The 21,193-nt window shown below is 44.8% G+C and overlaps 1 protein-coding gene across 1 annotated transcript in view; it reads left to right on the top strand.

The window, feature by feature from the left end:
* Window positions 1–15,123, top strand: part of ADGRL4 (adhesion G protein-coupled receptor L4) — a 158,946-nt gene extending 143,823 nt beyond the window's left edge. The window contains exons 14-16 of the mRNA XM_069738339.1: window positions 674–765; window positions 2,346–2,514; window positions 12,838–15,123. Coding sequence (XP_069594440.1) covers window positions 674–765; window positions 2,346–2,514; window positions 12,838–12,900 — 324 coding nt within the window. The 3' untranslated portion in view covers window positions 12,901–15,123. The remainder of the gene's footprint in view (window positions 1–673; window positions 766–2,345; window positions 2,515–12,837) is intronic.
* The last annotated feature ends 6,070 nt before the right edge of the window (window positions 15,124–21,193 follow it).

Raw genomic sequence — 21,193 nt, 5'->3', positions numbered from 1 at the left:
TAACAAGCACTTTTCACCTATTGTGTCCCCCCATTTCCTTGTAGATTGTAAGCTTGTGAGCAGGGACCTCACCCCTAATGTCACTGTTTAAATTGTCTTAACTCGTACTGAATTTATTGTCTGTACATGTCCCCGCTTATTGTAAAGTGCTGCGGAATATGTTGGCGCTATATAAATAAAAAAATATTATTATTATGAGAAGCCCCCGCACATTGTGAGTGATCCCCCTTAACGGATGAGAAGCCCCCCCCCCCCCCCCGCACATTGTGAGTGAGCCCCTGCATGGATGAGAAGACCCCACACATGAGTGGTCTCAGGACCCTTTACTGCCGGCAGACACAGGGTCAGAGTGGCATCACCTTCTCTTCTCCGAACAATCATCTTCTAGACGTCCCCAGCAGTGTGAGGGTCTTCATCACAGAAATAACTTTACCCCTTTCCCGCCGTCCCCTGCAGTCCGATCCCCGAACTTCCTGCAGAATCCGTCTCTACAGGGATTGGACTGTAGAGGACTGGACGAACGATTGTGTTCTTGATATATCACAGAGTTTTACATTATGGAAATGACGTTTTAACCGAAATGTTAAAGATAATGAGAAATGAAGGACTTTGTGCTGTTTATTATGTGCTCGTTCATTTCCGTTCTTCTCTCTTTGCATTGTGACATTTGCAGGTGAACCTGATGGCATTTGGAGTCATCATCTACAAAGTTTTCCGTCATACTGCCATGTTGAAGCCAGAAGTTAGTTGCTACGAAAACATAAGGTAAAGGATGAAGGTTTAGGTCATAATGGCCAGCGTATAAGAATAAAATACATTTAGCTGCAGTGGCTTTGGAAAGTGTTCACCCCATTGGAGTTTTTCATATTTTGCTTCCTCACGACCTGGAATGTCACTGGTTTTTTTGAGAGTTTTTCTCAGCAAACAAATAGGAGAAAATAACTGTAATCTTGTGAGTGCATAACTATATTCTCCCTGGATTACACAAATATTTACATACAGGTTATAATGTAACAAAATATGCAAAAAGCCAAGGACTAGGGAGTGTGAATACTTTTGCAACACACTGTAAAAATACAAATAAAAAAATAAATAAACAATGAAGAATTCCTATGGAAGAACACGAACCTCAACTCCATCATCTTTCTGTGACTCTTTTTACGTGGCCTCAGTGCTGTGGGCCGTCATGTGGACCGGACCCCCGGAGAGCCAATTGTCGCTTTTCTTTCTTCTTTTTCTCCTCCTCTTCTTCTTCCGAGAGCCACAACGTTTATCTCTTTCCATCCTCACAGCCGGACCACGGCTTCTTTCGTGTGGGACAGTTGTAGTTTTGAAGGACACCATTAATATTATTGTAAAAAGGTTCAAAACCATTTCCGCCTTTCATTTTTGTTTTTGCGGCGTTCAATATGCGGCAAACGCCATTCTCCCCGTCAGTGCGACAAACTGACAAAAAGTGATTTATTTAAATACGGAACATTGTGAAAGAAACTTTAGTTTGTGCTGCCATTTTCTGAGACTCGTAACTTTTTGTATTTTCTCGGCTGTTGTTTATTTTGCTAATATTTTGTTGTACATCTGACATTTTCATTTTCTTTATAGCATTTATGGGGGGGGGGGGAGGGAGATGCTGCTTCCAGTGATTTCATTTTTTATGACCTTTAATTTACAGATTAAATAATTATATATGTTGACACGATAACGCAACAATCCCAATATGTTCAAATTTTGATATTTTTGGATGGTGAAAAGAGTCTGAGCCTTCGAACAGTTGGGAAGTGTCATATACTGGTGGCGAGTGGTCGGCTTCCCAATAGTGTGGTCCCTCGCTCCAGCCATCAGGGCCATTATGTTGAAGCCCGATCCCACCATAGATTCATCTGCTTGTCGGATTGCACAGACGCTTCATCGTCTTTTTTTCACCAAAGTTTTCAAAGTTCCTGGAATAAATGTAAAAGTTTGCTACAAAGTTATCACACGGATTTACATTATTAAACCCTCCCGGAACCAGTGATACAGACATCCCCAGATAATTACCTTCTATTCTATATATAAAGATTCATAACCTGCCAGACAATACGAGAGGCGTCTCCTCCAAGCTCGGCAACGCTTCACATGATTATTAAAGACAGATTTTGACCCTTGGGAATTGCCGGAAGTAGATTTAGAAGGAAGTCATATGGCGGTGCCAGTCACCGGGGTATAGAAGATCTGCAGGAGACGACTGCTGGGAGCTCGGTGATATCGGAGCACCTACGAGCCGTGTCATGACCCCCGCCTTATATCCAGATATGCCCGGCGTCCATGATTGCTCCTTGTGCTAATGAATTTCCATTCTAACGCAGGTCCTGTGCGCGGGGGTCTCTGGCTCTCCTGTTCCTTCTCGGTGCCACATGGATGTTTGGCGTCCTGCATGTGGTGAATGGGTCAGTGGTCACCGCATATCTCTTCACAATCTCCAATGCCTTCCAGGGAATGTTCATCTTCATCTTCCTCTGTGTTTTATCTAAAAAGGTTGGTATAAAATATAAAAATGACTTCCTGAAGACAGATAATAGTCAGATAGATAGACAGATGCTGTATTTTTCGGACTATAAGGCGCAGCGGATCATAAGACGCACCCCAAATTTTCAGAAGGAAAATAAGGAAAAAAATTAATATGTCAAATGGGGGTCCATCTTACAGTCCGAATTCAGCTTACCGCACATCCATGACTGTGATGCGGTAGCCCCCCGAAAATACCATCCCAGGTTGGTATGGCAGGTTCGGCGGTGCTCAGTGGTGCAGGGGCTCCGCCAACATTTTGTGAAAGCCCAGAGCCCCCGCACTTCCGTTGCTGCGATGGATGGCCTCCAGGAAAATGGCCACCGGGGGTGGAGCATGCGCAGATTGAGATCTCAGGACAAGATCTCGCTGCCAACATCTCAATCAGCACATGCGGCCATTTTCCTGGAGGCCATCTATCGCAGCAACGGAAGTGCGGTGGCTCCGGGCTTTCACAAAATGACAGCAGAGCCCCTGCACCACTGAGCACCGCCGAACCTGCCGCACCAGCCTGGGAGGGGAGTGGGATCATCGCCCTGCAGCATCCGACCGCTGCAGAATCGCCCGACAAGTGCATGATATTTATGGCAACCAAATTACCTAGGTATCTAGCTGCAATTACAGCAGTTCTGCATCCTAATTAAACAAACGCGCATGTCAGGGAGTGGTAAAAGACACGATGGGAATCACTGGGACTTCCGCTCATGCGCAGATGTTCATTGAAGCCTGATAGATAATAGACAATAAATAGATGGTAGATAATAGATAATAGATAGACAATAAACAGATGATAGATAGATGACAGATCGATAATAGATAGATAATAGAATAGATAGATAATAATATATAGATAGATAATAGATAGATAGATAATATATAGATAGATGATAGATAATAGATGATAGATAATAGATGGATAGTATGAAAAAAAATTTTTTAACTATAAATTCTTGTACAGAAGTCACAGAGGGACACATTACATTGGAATAAATCGTGAGTTGGTTCCTATGACAACAATGAGAGAAATCGGACTGCAATATGTTATTAATAAATTGAGTTAAACTGTTGGGTGAGATATAAATCACTACTCCTCCCATCCTCCGCTGTACTTTGCCTTCTCCACTGTGTGGCGCTTTATTTTTGCTTTTCATACAAGACTGATATTAATCTCAGGACACTTCTTAAAGGGTTTGTATCAAGTTTAAAAGTTCTCTCCTTAATCAGAAGGTCAATCCCGAGAACGGGGATGTGCAGAGCTCTGAATGATTGAAGCGGAGGTTGAGAATGAGACCTTGCTCTATTCATTATCCATGGGACCGCCAAACATCAGGAGCAGGGCTTGTGGGGTGTTCCTGGTATACGGCAGGTCTTGTGGGGTGTTCCTGTTATACGGCCGGTCTTGTGGGGTGTTCCTGGTATACGGCCAGTCTTGTAGGATGTTCCCGGTATACGGAATGTCTTGTGGGGGGTTCCTGGTATACGGCAGGTCTTGTGAGGTGTTCCTGGTATACGGCCGGTCTTGTGAGGTGTTCCTGGTATACGGCAGGTCTTGTGGGGTGTTCCTGGTATACGGCAGGTCTTGTGAGGTGTTCCTGGTATACGGCCGGTCTTGTAGGGTGTTCCTGTTATACGGCCGGTCTTGTGGGGTGTTCGTGGTATACAGCATGTCTTGCGGGGTGTTCCTGGTATACGGCCGGTCTTGTGGGGTGTTCCTGGTATACGGCCGGTCTTGTGGGGTGTTCCTGGTATACAGCATGTCTTGTGGGGTGTTCCTGGTATACGGCAGGTCTTGTGGGGTGTTCCTGTTATACGGCCGGTCTTGTGGGGTGTTCCTGGTATACGGCCGGTCTTGTGGGGTGTTCCTGGTATACGGCCGGTCTTGTGAGATGTTCCTGGTATACGGCAGGTCTTGTGGGGTGTTCCTGGTATACGGCAGGTCTTGTGAGGTGTTCCTGGTATACGGCCGGTCTTGTAGGGTGTTCCTGTTATACGGCCGGTCTTGTGGGGTGTTCCTGGTATACAGCATGTCTTGCGGGGTGTTCCTGGTATACGGCCGGTCTTGTGGGGTGTTCCTGGTATACGGCCGGTCTTGTGGGGTGTTCCTGGTATACAGCATGTCTTGTGGGGTGTTCCTGGTATACGGCAGGTCTTGTGGGGTGTTCCTGTTATACGGCCGGTCTTGTGGGGTGTTCCTGGTATACGGCCGGTCTTGTGGGGTGTTCCTGGTATACGGCCGGTCTTGTGGGGTGTTCCCTGTATATGGCCGGTCTTGTAGGCTGTTCCTGGTATACGGCCGGTCTTGTAGGGTGTTCCTGGTATACGGCCGGTCTTGTGGGGTGTTCCTGGTATACGGCCGGTCTTGTGGAGTGTTCCTGGTATACGGCTGGTCTTGTGGGGTGTTCCTGGTATACGGCAGGTCTTGTGGGGTGTTCCTGGTATACGGCCGGTCTTGTGGGGTGTTCCTGGTATACGGCCGGTCTTGTGGGATGTTCCCAGTATACGGAATGTCTTGTGGGGTGTTCCTGGTATACGGCAGGTCTTTGTTATGGCTGGCAATCAGGCAACACAGCGTGCAGTAATCAGCGCACATACAGAGATCTGGCAATAACCAAAAACAATAGGACGAGCTCTGAGACGTGGAATCTCTGTAGACTGCAGTACCTGATCTATCCTCACACAACTATAAGCAGCAGTGGATTGCGCCTAACAACTACCTATGCAACTCGGCACTGCCTGAGGAGCTGACTAGCCTGAAGATAGAAATACAAGCCTGACTTACCTCAGAGAAATACCCCAAAGGAATAGGCAGCCCCCCACATATAATGACTGTTAGCAAGATGAAAAGACAAACGTAGGAATGAAATAGATTCAGCAAAGTGAGGCCCGATATTCTAGACAGAGCGAGGATAGCAAAGAGAACTATGCAGTCTACAAAAAACCCTAAAACGAAAACCACGCAAAGGGGCAAAAAGACCCACCGTGCCGAACTAACAGCACGGCGGTGCACCCCTCTGCTTCTCAGAGCTTCCAGCAAAAGACAATAGCAAGCTGGACAGAAAAAAACAGAAAACAAACTAGAAGCACTTATCTAGCAGAGCAGCAGGCCCAAGGAAAGATGCAGTAGCTCAGATCCAACACTGGAACATTGACAAGGAGCAAGGAAGACAGACTCAGGTGGAGCTAAATAGCAAGGCAGCCAACGAGCTCACCAAAACACCTGAGGGAGGAAGCCCAGAGACTGCAATACCACTTGTGACCACAGAAGTGAACTCAGCCACAGAATTCACAACAGTACCCCCCCCTTGAGGAGGGGTCACCGAACCCTCACCAGAACCCCCAGGCCGACCAGGATGAGCCACATGAAAGGCACGAACAAGATCTGGGGCATGGACATCAGAGGCAAAAACCCAGGAATTATCTTCCTGAGCATAACCCTTCCATTTGACCAGATACTGGAGTTTCCGTCTAGAGACACGAGAATCCAAAATCTTCTCCACAATATACTCCAATTCCCCCTCCACCAAAACAGGGGCAGGAGGCTCCACAGATGGAACCATAGGTGCCACGTATCTCCTCAACAACGACCTATGGAATACATTATGTATGGAAAAGGAGTCTGGGAGGGTCAGACGAAAAGACACCGGATTGAGAATCTCAGAAATCCTATACGGACCAATAAAACGAGGTTTAAATTTAGGAGAGGAAACCTTCATAGGAATATGACGAGAAGATAACCAAACCAAATCCCCAACACGAAGTCGGGGTCCCACACGGCGTCTGCGATTAGCGAAAAGCTGAGCCTTCTCCTGGGACAAGGTCAAATTGTCCACTACCTGAGTCCAGATCTGCTGCAACCTGTCCACCACAGAATCCACACCAGGACAGTCCGAAGACTCAACCTGTCCTGAAGAGAAACGAGGATGGAACCCAGAATTGCAGAAAAATGGAGAGACCAAGGTAGCCGAGCTGGCCCGATTATTAAGGGCGAACTCAGCCAACGGCAAAAATGACACCCAATCATCCTGGTCAGCGGAAACAAAACATCTCAGATATGTTTCCAAGGTCTGATTGGTTCGTTCGGTCTGGCCATTAGTCTGAGGATGGAAGGCCGAGGAGAAAGATAGGTCAATGCCCATCCTACCACAAAAGGCTCGCCAGAACCTCGAGACAAACTGGGAACCTCTGTCAGAAACAACATTCTCAGGAATGCCATGTAAACGAACCACATGCTGGAAGAACAAAGGCACCAAATCAGAGGAGGAAGGCAATTTAACCAAGGGCACCAGATGGACCATTTTAGAAAAGCGATCACAGACCACCCAAATGACCGACATTTTTTGAGAAACGGGAAGGTCAGAAATGAAATCCATCGAAATATGTGTCCAAGGCCTCTTCGGGACCGGCAAGGGCAAAAGCAACCCACTGGCACGTGAACAGCAGGGCTTAGCCCTAGCACAAATTCCACAGGACTGCACAAAAGCACGCACATCCCGTGACAGAGATGGCCACCAGAAGGATCTAGCAACCAACTCCCTGGTACCAAAGATTCCTGGATGACCGGCCAGCACCGAACAATGAAGTTCAGAGATAACTTTACTAGTCCACCTATCAGGGACGAACAGTTTCTCGGCCGGACAACGATCAGGTTTATTAGCCTGAAATTTCTGCAACACTCTCCGCAAATCAGGGGAGATGGCAGACACAATGACTCCTTCCTTGAGGATACTCGCCGGCTCAGATAACCCCGGAGAGTCGGGCACAAAACTCCTAGACAGAGCATCCGCCTTCACATTTTTAGAGCCCGGAAGGTATGAAATCACAAAATCAAAACGAGCAAAAAATAACGACCAACGGGCCTGTCTAGGATTCAAGCGCTTGGCAGACTCGAGATAAGTCAAGTTCTTATGATCAGTCAATACCACCACGCGATGCTTAGCACCCTCAAGCCAATGACGCCACTCCTCGAATGCCCACTTCATGGCCAGCAACTCTCGGTTGCCCACATCATAATTACGCTCAGCAGCAGAAAATTTCCTGGAAAAGAAAGCACATGGTTTGAACACTGAGCAACCAGAACCTCTCTGTGACAAAACCGCCCCTGCACCAATCTCAGAAGCATCAACCTCGACCTGGAACGGAAGAGAAACATCAGGTTGACACAACACAGGGGCACAGCAAAAACGACGCTTCAACTCCTGAAAAGCTTCCACGGCAGCAGAAGACCAATTAACCAAATCAGCACCCTTCTTGGTCAAATCGGTCAATGGTCTGGCAATGCTAGAAAAATTACAGATGAAGCGACGATAAAAATTAGCAAAGCCCAGGAATTTCTGCAGACTTTTTAGAGATGTCAGCTGAGTCCAATCCTGGATGGCCTGAACCTTAACCGGATCCATCTCGATAGTAGAAGGGGAAAAGATGAACCCCAAAAATGAAACTTTCTGCACACCGAAGAGACACTTTGATCCCTTCACGAACAAGGAATTAGCACGCAGTACCTGGAAAACCATTCTGACTTGCTTCACATGAGACTCCCAATCATCTGAGAAGATCAAAATGTCATCCAAGTAAACAATCAAGAATTTATCCAGATACTCACGGAAAATGTCATGCATAAAAGACTGAAAAACAGATGGAGCATTGGCAAGTCCGAACGGCATCACCAGATACTCAAAATGACCCTCGGGCGTATTAAATGCAGTTTTCCATTCATCTCCCTGCCTGATTCTCACCAGATTATACGCACCACGAAGATCAATCTTAGTAAACCAACTAGCCCCCTTAATCCGAGCAAACAAGTCAGAAATCAATGGCAAGGGATACTGAAACTTAACAGTGATCTTATTAAGAAGGCGGTAATCAATACACGGTCTTAGCGAACCATCCTTCTTGGCTACAAAAAAGAACCCTGCTCCTAATGGTGACGACGATGGGCGAATATGTCCCTTCTCCAGGGATTCCTTCACATAACTGCGCATAGCGGTGTGTTCAGGTACGGACAAATTAAATAAACGACCCTTAGGGAATTTACTACCAGGAATCAAATCGATAGCACAATCACAATTCCTATGCGGAGGTAGGGCATCAGACTTGGACTCTTCAAATACATCCTGAAAGTCCGACAAGAACTCTGGGATGTCAGAAGGAATGGATGACGAAATAGACAAAAATGGAACATCACCATGTACCCCCTGACAACCCCAGCTGGTTACCGACATAGAGTTCCAATCCAATACTGGATTATGGGTTTGTAGCCATGGCAACCCCAACACGACCACATCATGCAAATTATGCAGTACCAGAAAGCGAATAACTTCCTGATGTGCAGGAGCCATGCACATGGTCAGCTGGGCCCAGTACTGAGGCTTATTCTTGGCCAAAGGTGTAGCATCAATTCCTCTCAACGGAATAGGACACCGCAAAGGCTCCAAGAAAAATCCACAACGTTTAGCATAATCCAAATCCATCAGATTCAGGGCAGCGCCTGAATCCACAAACGCCATGACAGAATACGATGACAAAGAGCACATTAAGGTAATGGACAAAAGGAATTTGGACTGTACAGTACCAATAACGGCAGAGCTATCGAACCGCCTAGTGCGTTTAGGACAATTAGAAATAGCATGAGTAGAATCACCACAATAGAAACACAGTCTGTTCAGACGTCTGTGTTCTTGCCGTTCTACTTTAGTCATAGTCCTGTCGCACTGCATAGGCTCAGGTTTACTCTCAGGCAGTACCGCCAGATGGTGCACAGATTTACGCTCGCGCAAGCGACGACCGATCTGAATGGCCAAGGACATAGACTCATTCAAACCAGCAGGCATAGGAAATCCCACCATTACATCCTTAAGAGCTTCAGAGAGACCCTTTCTGAACAAAGCCGCTAGTGCAGATTCATTCCACAGAGTGAGTACTGACCATTTCCTAAATTTCTGACAATATACTTCTACATCATCCTGACCCTGGCATAAAGCCAGCAGATTTTGCTCAGCCTGATCCACTGAATTAGGCTCATCGTAAAGCAATCCGAGCGCCAGGAAAAATGCATCAACATTACTCAATGCAGAATCTCCTGGTGCAAGAGAAAACGCCCAGTCCTGTGGGTCGCCGCGCAAAAAAGAAATAATAATCAAAACCTGTTGAATAGGATTACCAGAAGAATGAGGTTTCAAGGCCAAAAATAGCTTACAATTATTTCTGAAGCTCAGGAACTTAGTTCTGTCACCAAAAAACAAATCAGGAATCGGAATTCTTGGTTCTAGCATCGATTTCTGATCAATAGTATCTTGAATCTTTTGTACATTTACAACGAGATTATCCATTGAGGAGCACAGAGCCTGAATATCCATGTCCACAGCTGTGTCCTGAAGCACTCTAATGTCTAGGGGAAAAAAAAGACTGAAGACAGAGCTAAGAAAAAAAAATGATGTCAGGATTTCTTTTTTCCCTCTATTGGGAATCATTGGTGGGGCTCCTTGTACTGTTATGGCTGGCAATCAGGCAACACAGCGTGCAGTAATCAGCGCACATACAGAGATCTGGCAACAACCCAAAAACAATAGGACGAGCTCTGAGACGTGGAATCTCTGTAGACTGCAGTACCTGATCTATCCTCACACAACTATAAGCAGCAGTGGATTGCGCCTTGCAACTACCTATGCAACTCGGCACTGCCTGAGGAGCTGACTAGCCTGAAGATAGAAATACAAGCCTGACTTACCTCAGAGAAATACCCCAAAGGAATAGGCAGCCCCCCACATATAATGACTGTTAGCAAGATGAAAAGACAAACGTAGGAATGAAATAGATTCAGCAAAGTGAGGCCCAATATTCTAGACAGAGCGAGGATAGCAAAGAGAACTATGCAGTCTACAAAAAACCCTAAAACGAAAACCACGCAAAGGGGCAAAAAGACCCACCGTGCCGAACTAACAGCACGGCGGTGCACCCCTTTGCTTCTCAGAGCTTCCAGCAAAAGACAATAGCAAGCTGGACAGAAAAAAACAGAAAACAAACTAGAAGCACTTATCTAGCAGAGCAGCAGGCCCAAGGAAAGATGCAGTAGCTCAGATCCAACACTGGAACATTGACAAGGAGCAAGGAAGACAGACTCAGGTGGAGCTAAATAGCAAGGCAGCCAACGAGCTCACCAAAACACCTGAGGGAGGAAGCCCAGAGACTGCAATACCACTTGTGACCACAGAAGTGAACTCAGCCACAGAATTCACAACAGGTCTTGTGGGGTGTTCCTGTTATACGGCCGGTCTTGTGGGGTGTTCCTGGTATACGGCCGGTCTTGTGGGGTGTTCCTGGTATACAGCATGTCTTGTGGGGTGTTCCTGGTATACGGCAGGTCTTGTGGGGTGTTCCTGTTATACGGCCGGTCTTGTGGGGTGTTCCTGGTATACGGCCGGTCTTGTGGGGTGTTCCTGGTATACGGCCGGTCTTGTGGGGTGTTCCCTGTATATGGCCGGTCTTGTAGGCTGTTCCTGGTATACGGCCGGTCTTGTAGGGTGTTCCTGGTATACGGCCGGTCTTGTGGGGTGTTCCTGGTATACGGCCGGTCTTGTGGAGTGTTCCTGGTATACGGCTGGTCTTGTGGGGTGTTCCTGGTATACGGCAGGTCTTGTGGGGTGTTCCTGGTATACGGCCGGTCTTGTGGGGTGTTCCTGGTATACGGCCGGTCTTGTGGGATGTTCCCAGTATACGGAATGTCTTGTGGGGGGTTCCTGTTATACGGCAGGTCTTGTGGAGTGTTCCTGGTATACGGCCGGTCTTGTGGGGTGTTCCTGGTATACGGCAGGTCTTGTGGGGTGTTCCTGGTATACGGCCGGTCTTGTGGGGTGTTCCTGGTATACGGCCGGTCTTGTGGAGTGTTCCTGGTATACGGCAGGTCTTGTAGGGTGTGACATCACTGTGTGTAATATCTCTGTACTGTGACATCACTGTGTGTATTATCTCTGTACTGTGACATCACTGTGTGTAATATCTCTGTACTGTGACATCACTATGTGTAATATCTCTGTACTGTGACATCACTGTATGTAATATCTCTGTACTGTGACATCACTGTGTGTATTATCTCTGTACTGTGACATCACTGTGTGTAATATCTCTGTACTGTGACATCACTGTGTGTAATACCTCTGTACTGTGACATCACTGTGTGTAATACCTCTGTACTGTGACATCACTGTGTGTAATATCTCTGTACTGTGACATCACTGTGTGTAATATCTCTGTACTGTGACATCACTGTGTGTAATACCTCTGTACTGTGACATCACTGTGTGTAATACCTCTGTACTGTGACATCACTGTGTGTAATACCTCTGTACTGTGACATCACTGTGTGTAATATCTCTGTACTGTGACATCACTGTGTGTATTATCTCTGTTCTGTGACATCACTGTGTGTATTATCTCTGTTCTGTGACATCACTGTGTGTAATATCTCTGTACTGTGACATCACTGTGTGTAATATCTCTGTACTGTGACATCACTGTGTGTAATACCTCTGTACTGTGACATCACTGTGTGTAATACCTCTGTACTGTGACATCACTGTGTGTAATACCTCTGTACTGTGACATCACTGTGTGTAATATCTCTGTACTGTGACATCACTGTGTGTATTATCTCTGTTCTGTGACATCACTGTGTGTAATATCTCTGTTCTGTGACATCACTATGTGTAATACCTCTGTACTGTGACATCACTGTGTGTAATACCTCTGTACTGTTACATCACTGTGTGTAATATCTCTGTACTGTGACATCACTGTGTGTAATACCTCTGTACTGTGACATCACTGTGTGTAATATCTCTGTACTGTGACATCACTGTGTGTATTATCTCTGTTCTGTGACATCACTGTGTGTAATATCTCTGTTCTGTGACATCACTGTGTGTAATACCTCTGTACTGTGACATCACTGTGTGTAATACCTCTGTACTGTTACATCACTGTGTGTAATATCTCTGTACTGTGACATCACTGTGTGTAATATCTCTTTGTATTAGGAGTTGACAAGTCCTGTAGTGGAGTCCATATTAATCCTGGGCTTTGTGTGTTCTGAAGAGGCTGATTGTGCACTTAGTAGATTGGATTCGGCTCCTGTGCTCTGCTATTAGCCTCCTTGGTTACTCCGTAAACCCGACATACTGATGCAATTCAGAGAAAAGTGTGCAATTATTTTTACTCTCTCTACTCGCCTTCTGAATCACATTTTGCCGTTTTCCATGGCGCCGGCCTCGGCTACAACTGATCGCTGCTTTACTTTTGCAGATACAAGAAGAATACTACAGATTATTCCAGAACGTGCCCTGTTGCTTCATGTGTCTGCGATAAACAGATGGACGCCAGCGATTTCCAGCAAATATTGGAGCCGGCTCAGTGCAGAGATCTCCAGCACGATGGATCGAGGCGTCATCCGCTTCTATGACGGCTGTAATCGTTTTTATTACTGAAGGTCGCAGAATCCATGTTTCTTTCCTTCCTATCCAACCTGTTCAGTATCTGCCTTCGATTTTCTGCGCTTGCTCTAGTGGGAGAAATAAAGTACAGTATTATATTATAGTGGCCTTAAGGGGGCAACAAAACCCGCAGGACCCCCGCTCAGACATCACTATGCGACACATAGTAACTAATCAGACGAGAAGAAGCTCAGAAAATAAACTCCTCCGGCTTATTGGTTACTGAGGCGAAACCTGAATCTCTGGGGTCATAATGCAAGTTTGTATCGCATGTAATCTATAGTCTTAAAGGGGTCCTCAGACTGCGGGGCCCCGCTGTGACCTCTATGTACAGTATATTGGATGTTATTTAATGTCTTTCCTATGGATATATAGCAATGAGCGGCAGGCTTCACCTTTGTCCTTCCAATGTGCGATGTTACGTAATATTATAACGGCGCAGTATATCTGTTCTATTCACTGAACAGCTGCTCGCAGATTGTAACCATTTAGAGAACATTTACAAAATGAGACAACCTAGCAACTGGATACACTGTATCTGTCATCGCTCCCCAGCCGAAAATTAGGACAAAATAGGCCACGGCGCGTGATTTATCGCACATTATTCCACTGCAGCCGTGAATATCCGTTATCCTGACGGTTATCAGCAGATCCCACACATTTCAGAGTAAATCTGCTGCTGGCAGACAGCACGGTGCTAGCGTAGAGGGAGGGCAAGCGTTTATCGGGGGGTCCGGCAGGTGGGATTGGTGCTGCCCTAAGTTCCCGAGACCCTTCTTTTATAAAGAGCGCACATAGCAGTCAAACACACTGGGACGCGGTATACGTCACCCCGTGCCAGGCGGTGCTCAGACAATATACCGCTCCATGACGCCAAGATAAAAAGAATCCGGCGCAACGTGGAGGCGGAAAAAAGAGAATAGCGCGTCATTGTTTAGTGTAATCCAAAAACTGAGAGCGTCATCGGACGGATTGTTTAGAAGAGAGGACAGCGCGGTGTTAACTGCTCCAAATGATCAGCGCCCATTATTTGTTAATTGTTTATTATCCAAATCATTTTTTGGATTGTGCGACAACTAAAGCGTTATTATCCTTTTTCATATCTTCGCAGTGCTGGAGTCTTTTTTCTTGTCAGATATATCCAGGAACTGTCCTGATTCCTCGCCTCTATAACTTGCTATCCACTTTTGGGCAATTTCTCTTCAACTTCTGCCAGCACTATAGGTGTCGGGACTTTCTTTACATCACTTTTCAGCATGTATTGCTCCTGCTAATGTTCAGTAGCCCGCCTGCCCCTAACTGATAGCCCACCTCTCTCTGTTAGACCTGTATGGAGTTTGAGCAGAAGCAGATCGATTATAGATTCCAACTTACTTGCTGAAGAGAATCAAAGACCCACAACATTGTAACAAGACCGGTCCCACTTCATGTAAAGACCCAAAGCCCCCTCCATTTCCTGTAGATAGACGGAAACAGGTCCTCACTTCCCGTAGGAAGGCAAAGCCCCTTCCCCATATTGTGAAAACCGTCCCGCTGTCTCTGCTGCCAGAGGAGGATGACGCTGAACAACAGGCAGGAGAGCAAAGTCCACAGCAGGGAGCCACCCACTGGCAGCACTTTGGTGGGATTTATAAAGGCAATATAATTTTTACATGAAGAGATTTGCAGTTGATTTATTTATCATATTATCTATGAAATCAGAAACGTTTGCTGATAGTACAGGGACAATTTGGGAATTAAGATGTCTTAAGATATAAGCCCAAGTCCAGATAAGCAGCAATGTAGGGGCTCCGAAACTATACAGGATCTCGGAGATCTCGGAGGACGGGCCGCTGCCAGGACTAGTTTGGCGGGCCCTTTTGATTTCACTCTGCTCCCATCTCATCTCCACTAATTTAGGAAATAGACATAATTTACATATTCAAATCTAAATTATTGGCAGACCCAATCCGCCTCCAAAAGGCCTGTTCGCATTCCTGTTATGTCAGTATCACTAGCCTTAACAGGCTGCAATTCACATCCCAACCACTAAGTGGCCACATATAGACACTTAAAGCGTAGACATCTCCCGACAGAGGGCCACAAAATAATGGTTTTGGTTCTTTTTAAAGGGAACCTGTCACCTGAATTTGGCGGGACTGGTTTTCGGGTGTTTGATTCACCCTTTCCTCACCCGCTGGCTGCATGCTGGCCGCAATATTGGATTGAAGTTCATTCTCTGTCCTCCGTAGTACATGCCTGCACAAGGCAATCTTGCCTTGCGCATGCGCAGCATGCTTTGCCCAACTGCGGGCAAAGCCGAAAAGCATTAGTGCGCATGCGCCGGCGCACTATGTCCCAGAACACAGCGAAATAGTTCCGGGACATAGTGCGCCGGCGCATGCGCACTAATGCTTTTCGGCTTTGCCCGCAGTTGGGCAAAGCATACTGCGCATGCGCAAGGCAAGATTGCCTTGCGCAGGCGTGTACTACGGAGGACAGAGAATGAACTTCAATCCAATATAGCGGCCAGCATGCAGCTAGCGGGTAAGGAAAGGGTGAATCAAACACCCGAAAACTCCGCCCATATGACCGAAAACCGATCCCGCCAAATTCAGGTGACAGGTTCCCTTTAAGCCGATCATCTCCCTCCACAGTAAAAAAAGGATGAAAAGGGAACCTTACTGGAGAAATTGGAAACAAATTTCAAGATCTTATTTCTTCGATCATTTAGTGGCAATCCTTATTAAGTATTTTTTTATCGGAAATAGAAATCTCCAAACAGTACTAAAGGGGTTGGGGGCTCTGTAGGATAACTGGTCGTGATAACCATCATCATCATCTTCATCATCATCTTCATCTGACACCTCTTTATGGGAAGGAGTCACCTTGCATCGTACGTCCCGTTGCCCTTGGGTGTGATGTTGTTCTGCTGTTTTTTCCTATGGATACAAGTAAATAATTCTGTGTCATATCCAAGGGGAAAAAAACTGAATCTATCATCCTGAAGACAGAAGAACCTGCTGAACCTGCTCTTCTCCACGTTGTGCCCGTTTCTGTCCCACAATTACCTGTACAGCGTCTTCCTATGTAAATGTCGAGAACTCTATTATCAGCCTTGTCTATTATTTTTTTTAATAAAATAAATCATAAGGAATATATTGATACCAATATACGGAGATGTAAGAATCATTTTACTGTATTTTTTTTCTATGTCTGATTCATACTGAAAAGCAACAAATCTCGCCACGTACTAGAGACATAATGAGAATGGGGGGATTTCTCCCTGGAATCTCAGTGAGGTGGTCTTACGTCTGCCGGATGCGAGTGCAGCATTACCGGGAAACCTTGAGAGACGCGACAATCATTTATGCTAATTTGGTCCAATCTATGGTGGAACTCACGACGAGGACATCTATCCGCCACATCCACAGGACTGGCATTAAAGGGGTCAGACCGTTTCGTCATCTGCCCCCATAGGTGGCATTAGGGATGGGCAAATATTGCTCTCGGCTCATAACCTTCTATTCAGGATCACGCCAGACGCTGGATGATGTGGTCACGTGATGTCATACAGCCCCATGGTTGTGACCTCACTGACAAGAAGAGTCACCACAAGCAAAACATCAAGAAACAATGGCTTCATATATATATATATATATATACATATATATCCGTGAACTTTCATTGTATCTGCTTGTGGGTGCATTAAACCTTAGGGCATGTTCCCACGTAGCTTAAAGGCTGATTTTTTTTCTGGTGCATTTATTTTTTGTTACAAGAAGTGATTTTTAAGCTATAAAAGGTCTTAATTTATTAGTTGACATTTAGTATGTCACTTCCTCAAGGAGTCAGATCTGGACCAGACCCCCTGAGGAAGCAACATACTACGTATGCGAAACGCGCGTTGGGGATTTGTTCTATGCGGTGACCTTGCAATCTGCTCTGTTCTTATGGGTAGGAGCCTTTTTGCCATGTACTTATAATACGATACCTGTGCGTCTATATATTTATACATGTTCGACCACAGAGTCGTTGAATGCTTGTACTAAACTCTGGTTATGCATTCATATGTTCCTGCATTCTGTGCATGCCTTGCTTGCTTACCTGTGTACTGTTTTATCAATCTTTCTATGTTTTTTTTTGTCTTTTTTATGATATGTCAACAAATAAATTAAGAATTTTTATAGTTTAAAAAAATCCATTATTTCTCCTTTTTGCCATTGATTATATGGTGGAGTTGCTATTTTGCCATTCATGTGCACTTACGGCTGAAATCGCTTTGTAACTATGTAGCTGATGGATTTATTTGGTTTAGTTGCATTTTTTTTGTGCAATCTGCTGCATTTAACAGTTTGAGGAAAGTGGATGTGAAGACCCCTCTGACTTGACAAGTGCTACGGAATATGTTGGCGCTATATGCATTGAACTACTATTATTACCATTAGGCTTCGTTCACACGTGGCTGTTTTTTTTTTCCTGCATTATTTTTTTCGGCAGAAAAGAATCTGCATTTTACAGTAGCAGCAACAGGTAGATTTCAGAAGTCTCGTGCACACACGGTTTATTTTCCTGACTGAATTTGAGCATTGCAGAGGTTTTAAAAATCTGCATCAAATCAACTTTATATTAAAAAAAAATCACAATATTTTGGTGCCAATGTGCTACAGACCTGTCTGGAGCGATTTAATATATAAAAGATAATTTGATGCAAATTTTATGACATTTTAGCAGTACATTTATTTATTTTATTCGCTTATAGTGCCTTTAATCTCTCAGCTTTACAGACATCAGCATTGTTGTCCCCATCGGGGCTCACTAGACATCATCATGGCTGTCCCCATCGGGGCTCACTAGACATCATCATGGCTGTCCCCATCGGGGCTCACTAGACATCATTATGGCTGTCCCCATCAGGGCTCACTAGACATCATCATGGCTGTCCCCATCGGGGCTCACTAGACATCATCCCTGTCCCCATCGGGGCTCACTAGACATCATCATGTCTGTCCCCATCGGGGCTCACTAGACATCATCATTGCTATCCCCATCGGGGCTCACTAGACATCATCATAGCTGTCCCCATCAGGGCTCACTAGACATCATCATCCCTGTCCCCATTTGGGCTCACTAGACATCATCATCTCTGTCCCTATCAGGGCTCACTAGACATCATAGCTGTCCCCATCAGGGCTCACTAGACATCATCATCGCTGTCCCCATCGGGGCTCACTAGACATCATCATCACTGTCCCCATCGGGGCTCACTAGACATCATCATCTCTGTCCCCATCAGGGCTCACTAGACATCATCATCGCTGTCCCCATCAGGGCTCACTAGACATCATCATCGCTGTCCCCATCGGGGCTCACTAGACATCATCATCGCTGTCCCCATCGGGGCTCACTAGACATCATCATCTCTGTCCCCATCAGGGCTCACTAGACATCATCATCGCTGTCCCCATCAGGGCTCACTAGACATCATCATCACTGTCCCCATCAGGGCTCACTAGACATCATCATCACTGTCCCCATCAGGGCTCACTAGACATCATCATCACTGTCCCCATCGGGGCTCACTAAACATCATCATCGCTGTCCCCATCAGGGCTCACTAGACATCATCATTGCTGTCCCCATTGGGGCTCACTACACATCATTATCGCATAGACATCCCCTTTTAATTTGTCTTTGGAATCTGGGAAGAAACCAGAGAACTTGAACTAAACTGGTACAAATTTGGTGAGAACATATAAACTCAGTGCTACAAAGCAACAGTCCTGGCTAAGGAGCTGCCGTGTGAATGTTTGTGCTAAAATAAAGTTAAAAAAAAAAACATTTTAAAGACAAAAATAAAAAGTGTTTTGGATTTTTGCATTTGACACAAAATCTATGAACCACATGCGCCACTTTAGAATTGGCACAAAAAGTCAATAAATACCAAAAAGCAAAAAAAGAAAAGCAACTAGTAAAACAGAACAGAACTTGTCAATGAGACCTATTTGTTTTCCTTAGTTCTAATCAAGCCGCCCTTTTGACGACTGGTGGCTTTAGAACAGTCCTTTCACATGCACAAATAAAACCATAGAAAGACAAACAACAAGATAGTCCGGGCTGATCTCATTTCCTTCACTCTTGTTGTTCTTTGTGTGTTTCTGTTGCATTTTCTGTTTTGATGACAAAAAAATATACAAAGACAAATTTTGTAATCTTCGTTCAAATATTTTGGAAAAATGTTGCAAAATATTGAGATATAAAGCTTAAATACAGAGCAGGCCTGGAAGAAATGTCTGCTACCTATCTGCAAAATAGTACACAATAACAGAGGAAGTGCACGAACCCAAGTAACATGAAAAAGTTTATTGATAAATCGAATTAAAAAGATATTTCAATAAGAAATAGAAAAATTGAACGGTAAGGGTGTAAAACAAGGCAGAGTGAGTCCTAAGCAACGACCTCATAGATAAGACAAATGTAACAGGTAAAGTATCCAAACACAGAAGTAAACATGTGAAGATAATCACAGCATAAGTAGATATCATAGAGTAAATGCCAAATGGCCTACACAATTGATATCATGTGTCACAGTCAAAAAAAAGGGGAACGTATAAGTGCTGATACAGTGGCTGCATATTCATGTAAAAATGATGATGCAAAAAAGTAGCCAAAAATGTAAGAAAAAATGGTAAAGAAAGTCTTTTGCACAAAAAAAATCAAAAAACGAGAGAAAAGTTCCACACCAATTAAAAGTGCAACGTGCTAAAAGTGCAAATGCAAAAGAGGTGAGAACAACGAATAAATATATACAAATGTTGCAAATGCAAATGAACGGGCATTACCGGAGAAGTGCAAAAGGCTAAGTGTAAGGGCATAACGAACATGCTGCCTACACCTGTGTGTGAAGGTTGCTCAAGCCAAATAACCCTGACGCGCGTTTCGCTGTTTTTTCTTCCTAGGGGGGCGACGTGTATATGAAATCTAAAAAAATAAACAACGATAAAGTTTGCAATCTTCTTTCTAATATTTTGGAAAAAAATATGCAAAATATAGAGATATAGAGCATAAATACAGAACAGGCCGAGAAGAAATATCTCCTACCTATCTGCAAAATACCCTATAGTTAAAAAAGAACATGGTTTTCTAGAACTGAGGGTAGGCAACATTTTGTTTTTTATTTTTGTTTAACAATTTTTATTAAAAATCAAAATTATTTACCTTGTACTTATTACACTGGTCATGATATCAGATGAGCTGCGACATCACCTATTGTGAATGGTGGATCCTGTGTTATCTACTATATATAGAGGTGTTATCAGTCATTGTACAGGAGGAGGAGGAGGTGAGCTGTGATATCACCTATTGTGAATGGTGGATGCTGTGTTATCTACTGCATATAGAGGTGTTATCAGTCATTGTACAGGAGGAGGAGGTGAGCTGTGACATCACCTATTGTGAATGGTGGATCCTGTGTTATCTACTGTATACAGAGGTGTTATCAGTCATTGTACAGGAGGAGGAGGTGAGCTGTGATATCACCTATTGTGAATGGTGGATCCTGTGTTATCTACTGTATATAGAGGTGTTATCAGTCATTGTACAGGAGGAGGAGGTGAGCTGTGACATCACCTATTGTGAATGGTGGATCCTGTATTATCTGCTGTATATAGAGGTGTTATCAGTCATTGTACAGGAGCAGGAGGTGAGCTGTGACATCACCTATTGTGAATGGTGGATCCTGTGTTATCTACTGTATATAGAGATGTTATCAGTCATTCTACAGGAGGAGGAGGAGGTGAGATGTGACATCACCTATTGTGAATGGTGGATCCTGTGTTATCTACTGTATATAGAGGAGTTATCAGTCATTGTACAGGAGGAGGAGGTGAGCTGTGTCATCACCTATTGTGAATGGTGGATCCTGTGTTATCTACTTTTATAGAGGTGTTATTGGTCATTGTACAGGAGGAGGATGAGGTGAGCTGTGACATCACCTATTGTGAATGGTGGATCCTGTGTTATCTACTGTATATAGAGGAGTTATCAGTCATTGTACAGGAGGAGGAGGTGAGCTGTGTCATCACCTATTGTGAATGGTGGATCCTGTGTTATCTTCTGTATATAGAGGTGTTATCGGTCATTGTACAGGAGGAGGATGAGGTGAGCTGTGACATCACCTATTGTGAATG

This window comes from Ranitomeya imitator, chromosome 8 (assembly GCF_032444005.1).
Source record: "Ranitomeya imitator isolate aRanImi1 chromosome 8, aRanImi1.pri, whole genome shotgun sequence".
In the NCBI taxonomy this organism is placed as follows: Eukaryota; Metazoa; Chordata; class Amphibia; order Anura; family Dendrobatidae; genus Ranitomeya; species Ranitomeya imitator.
This window is presented reverse-complemented; position numbering and strand designations above follow the sequence as displayed.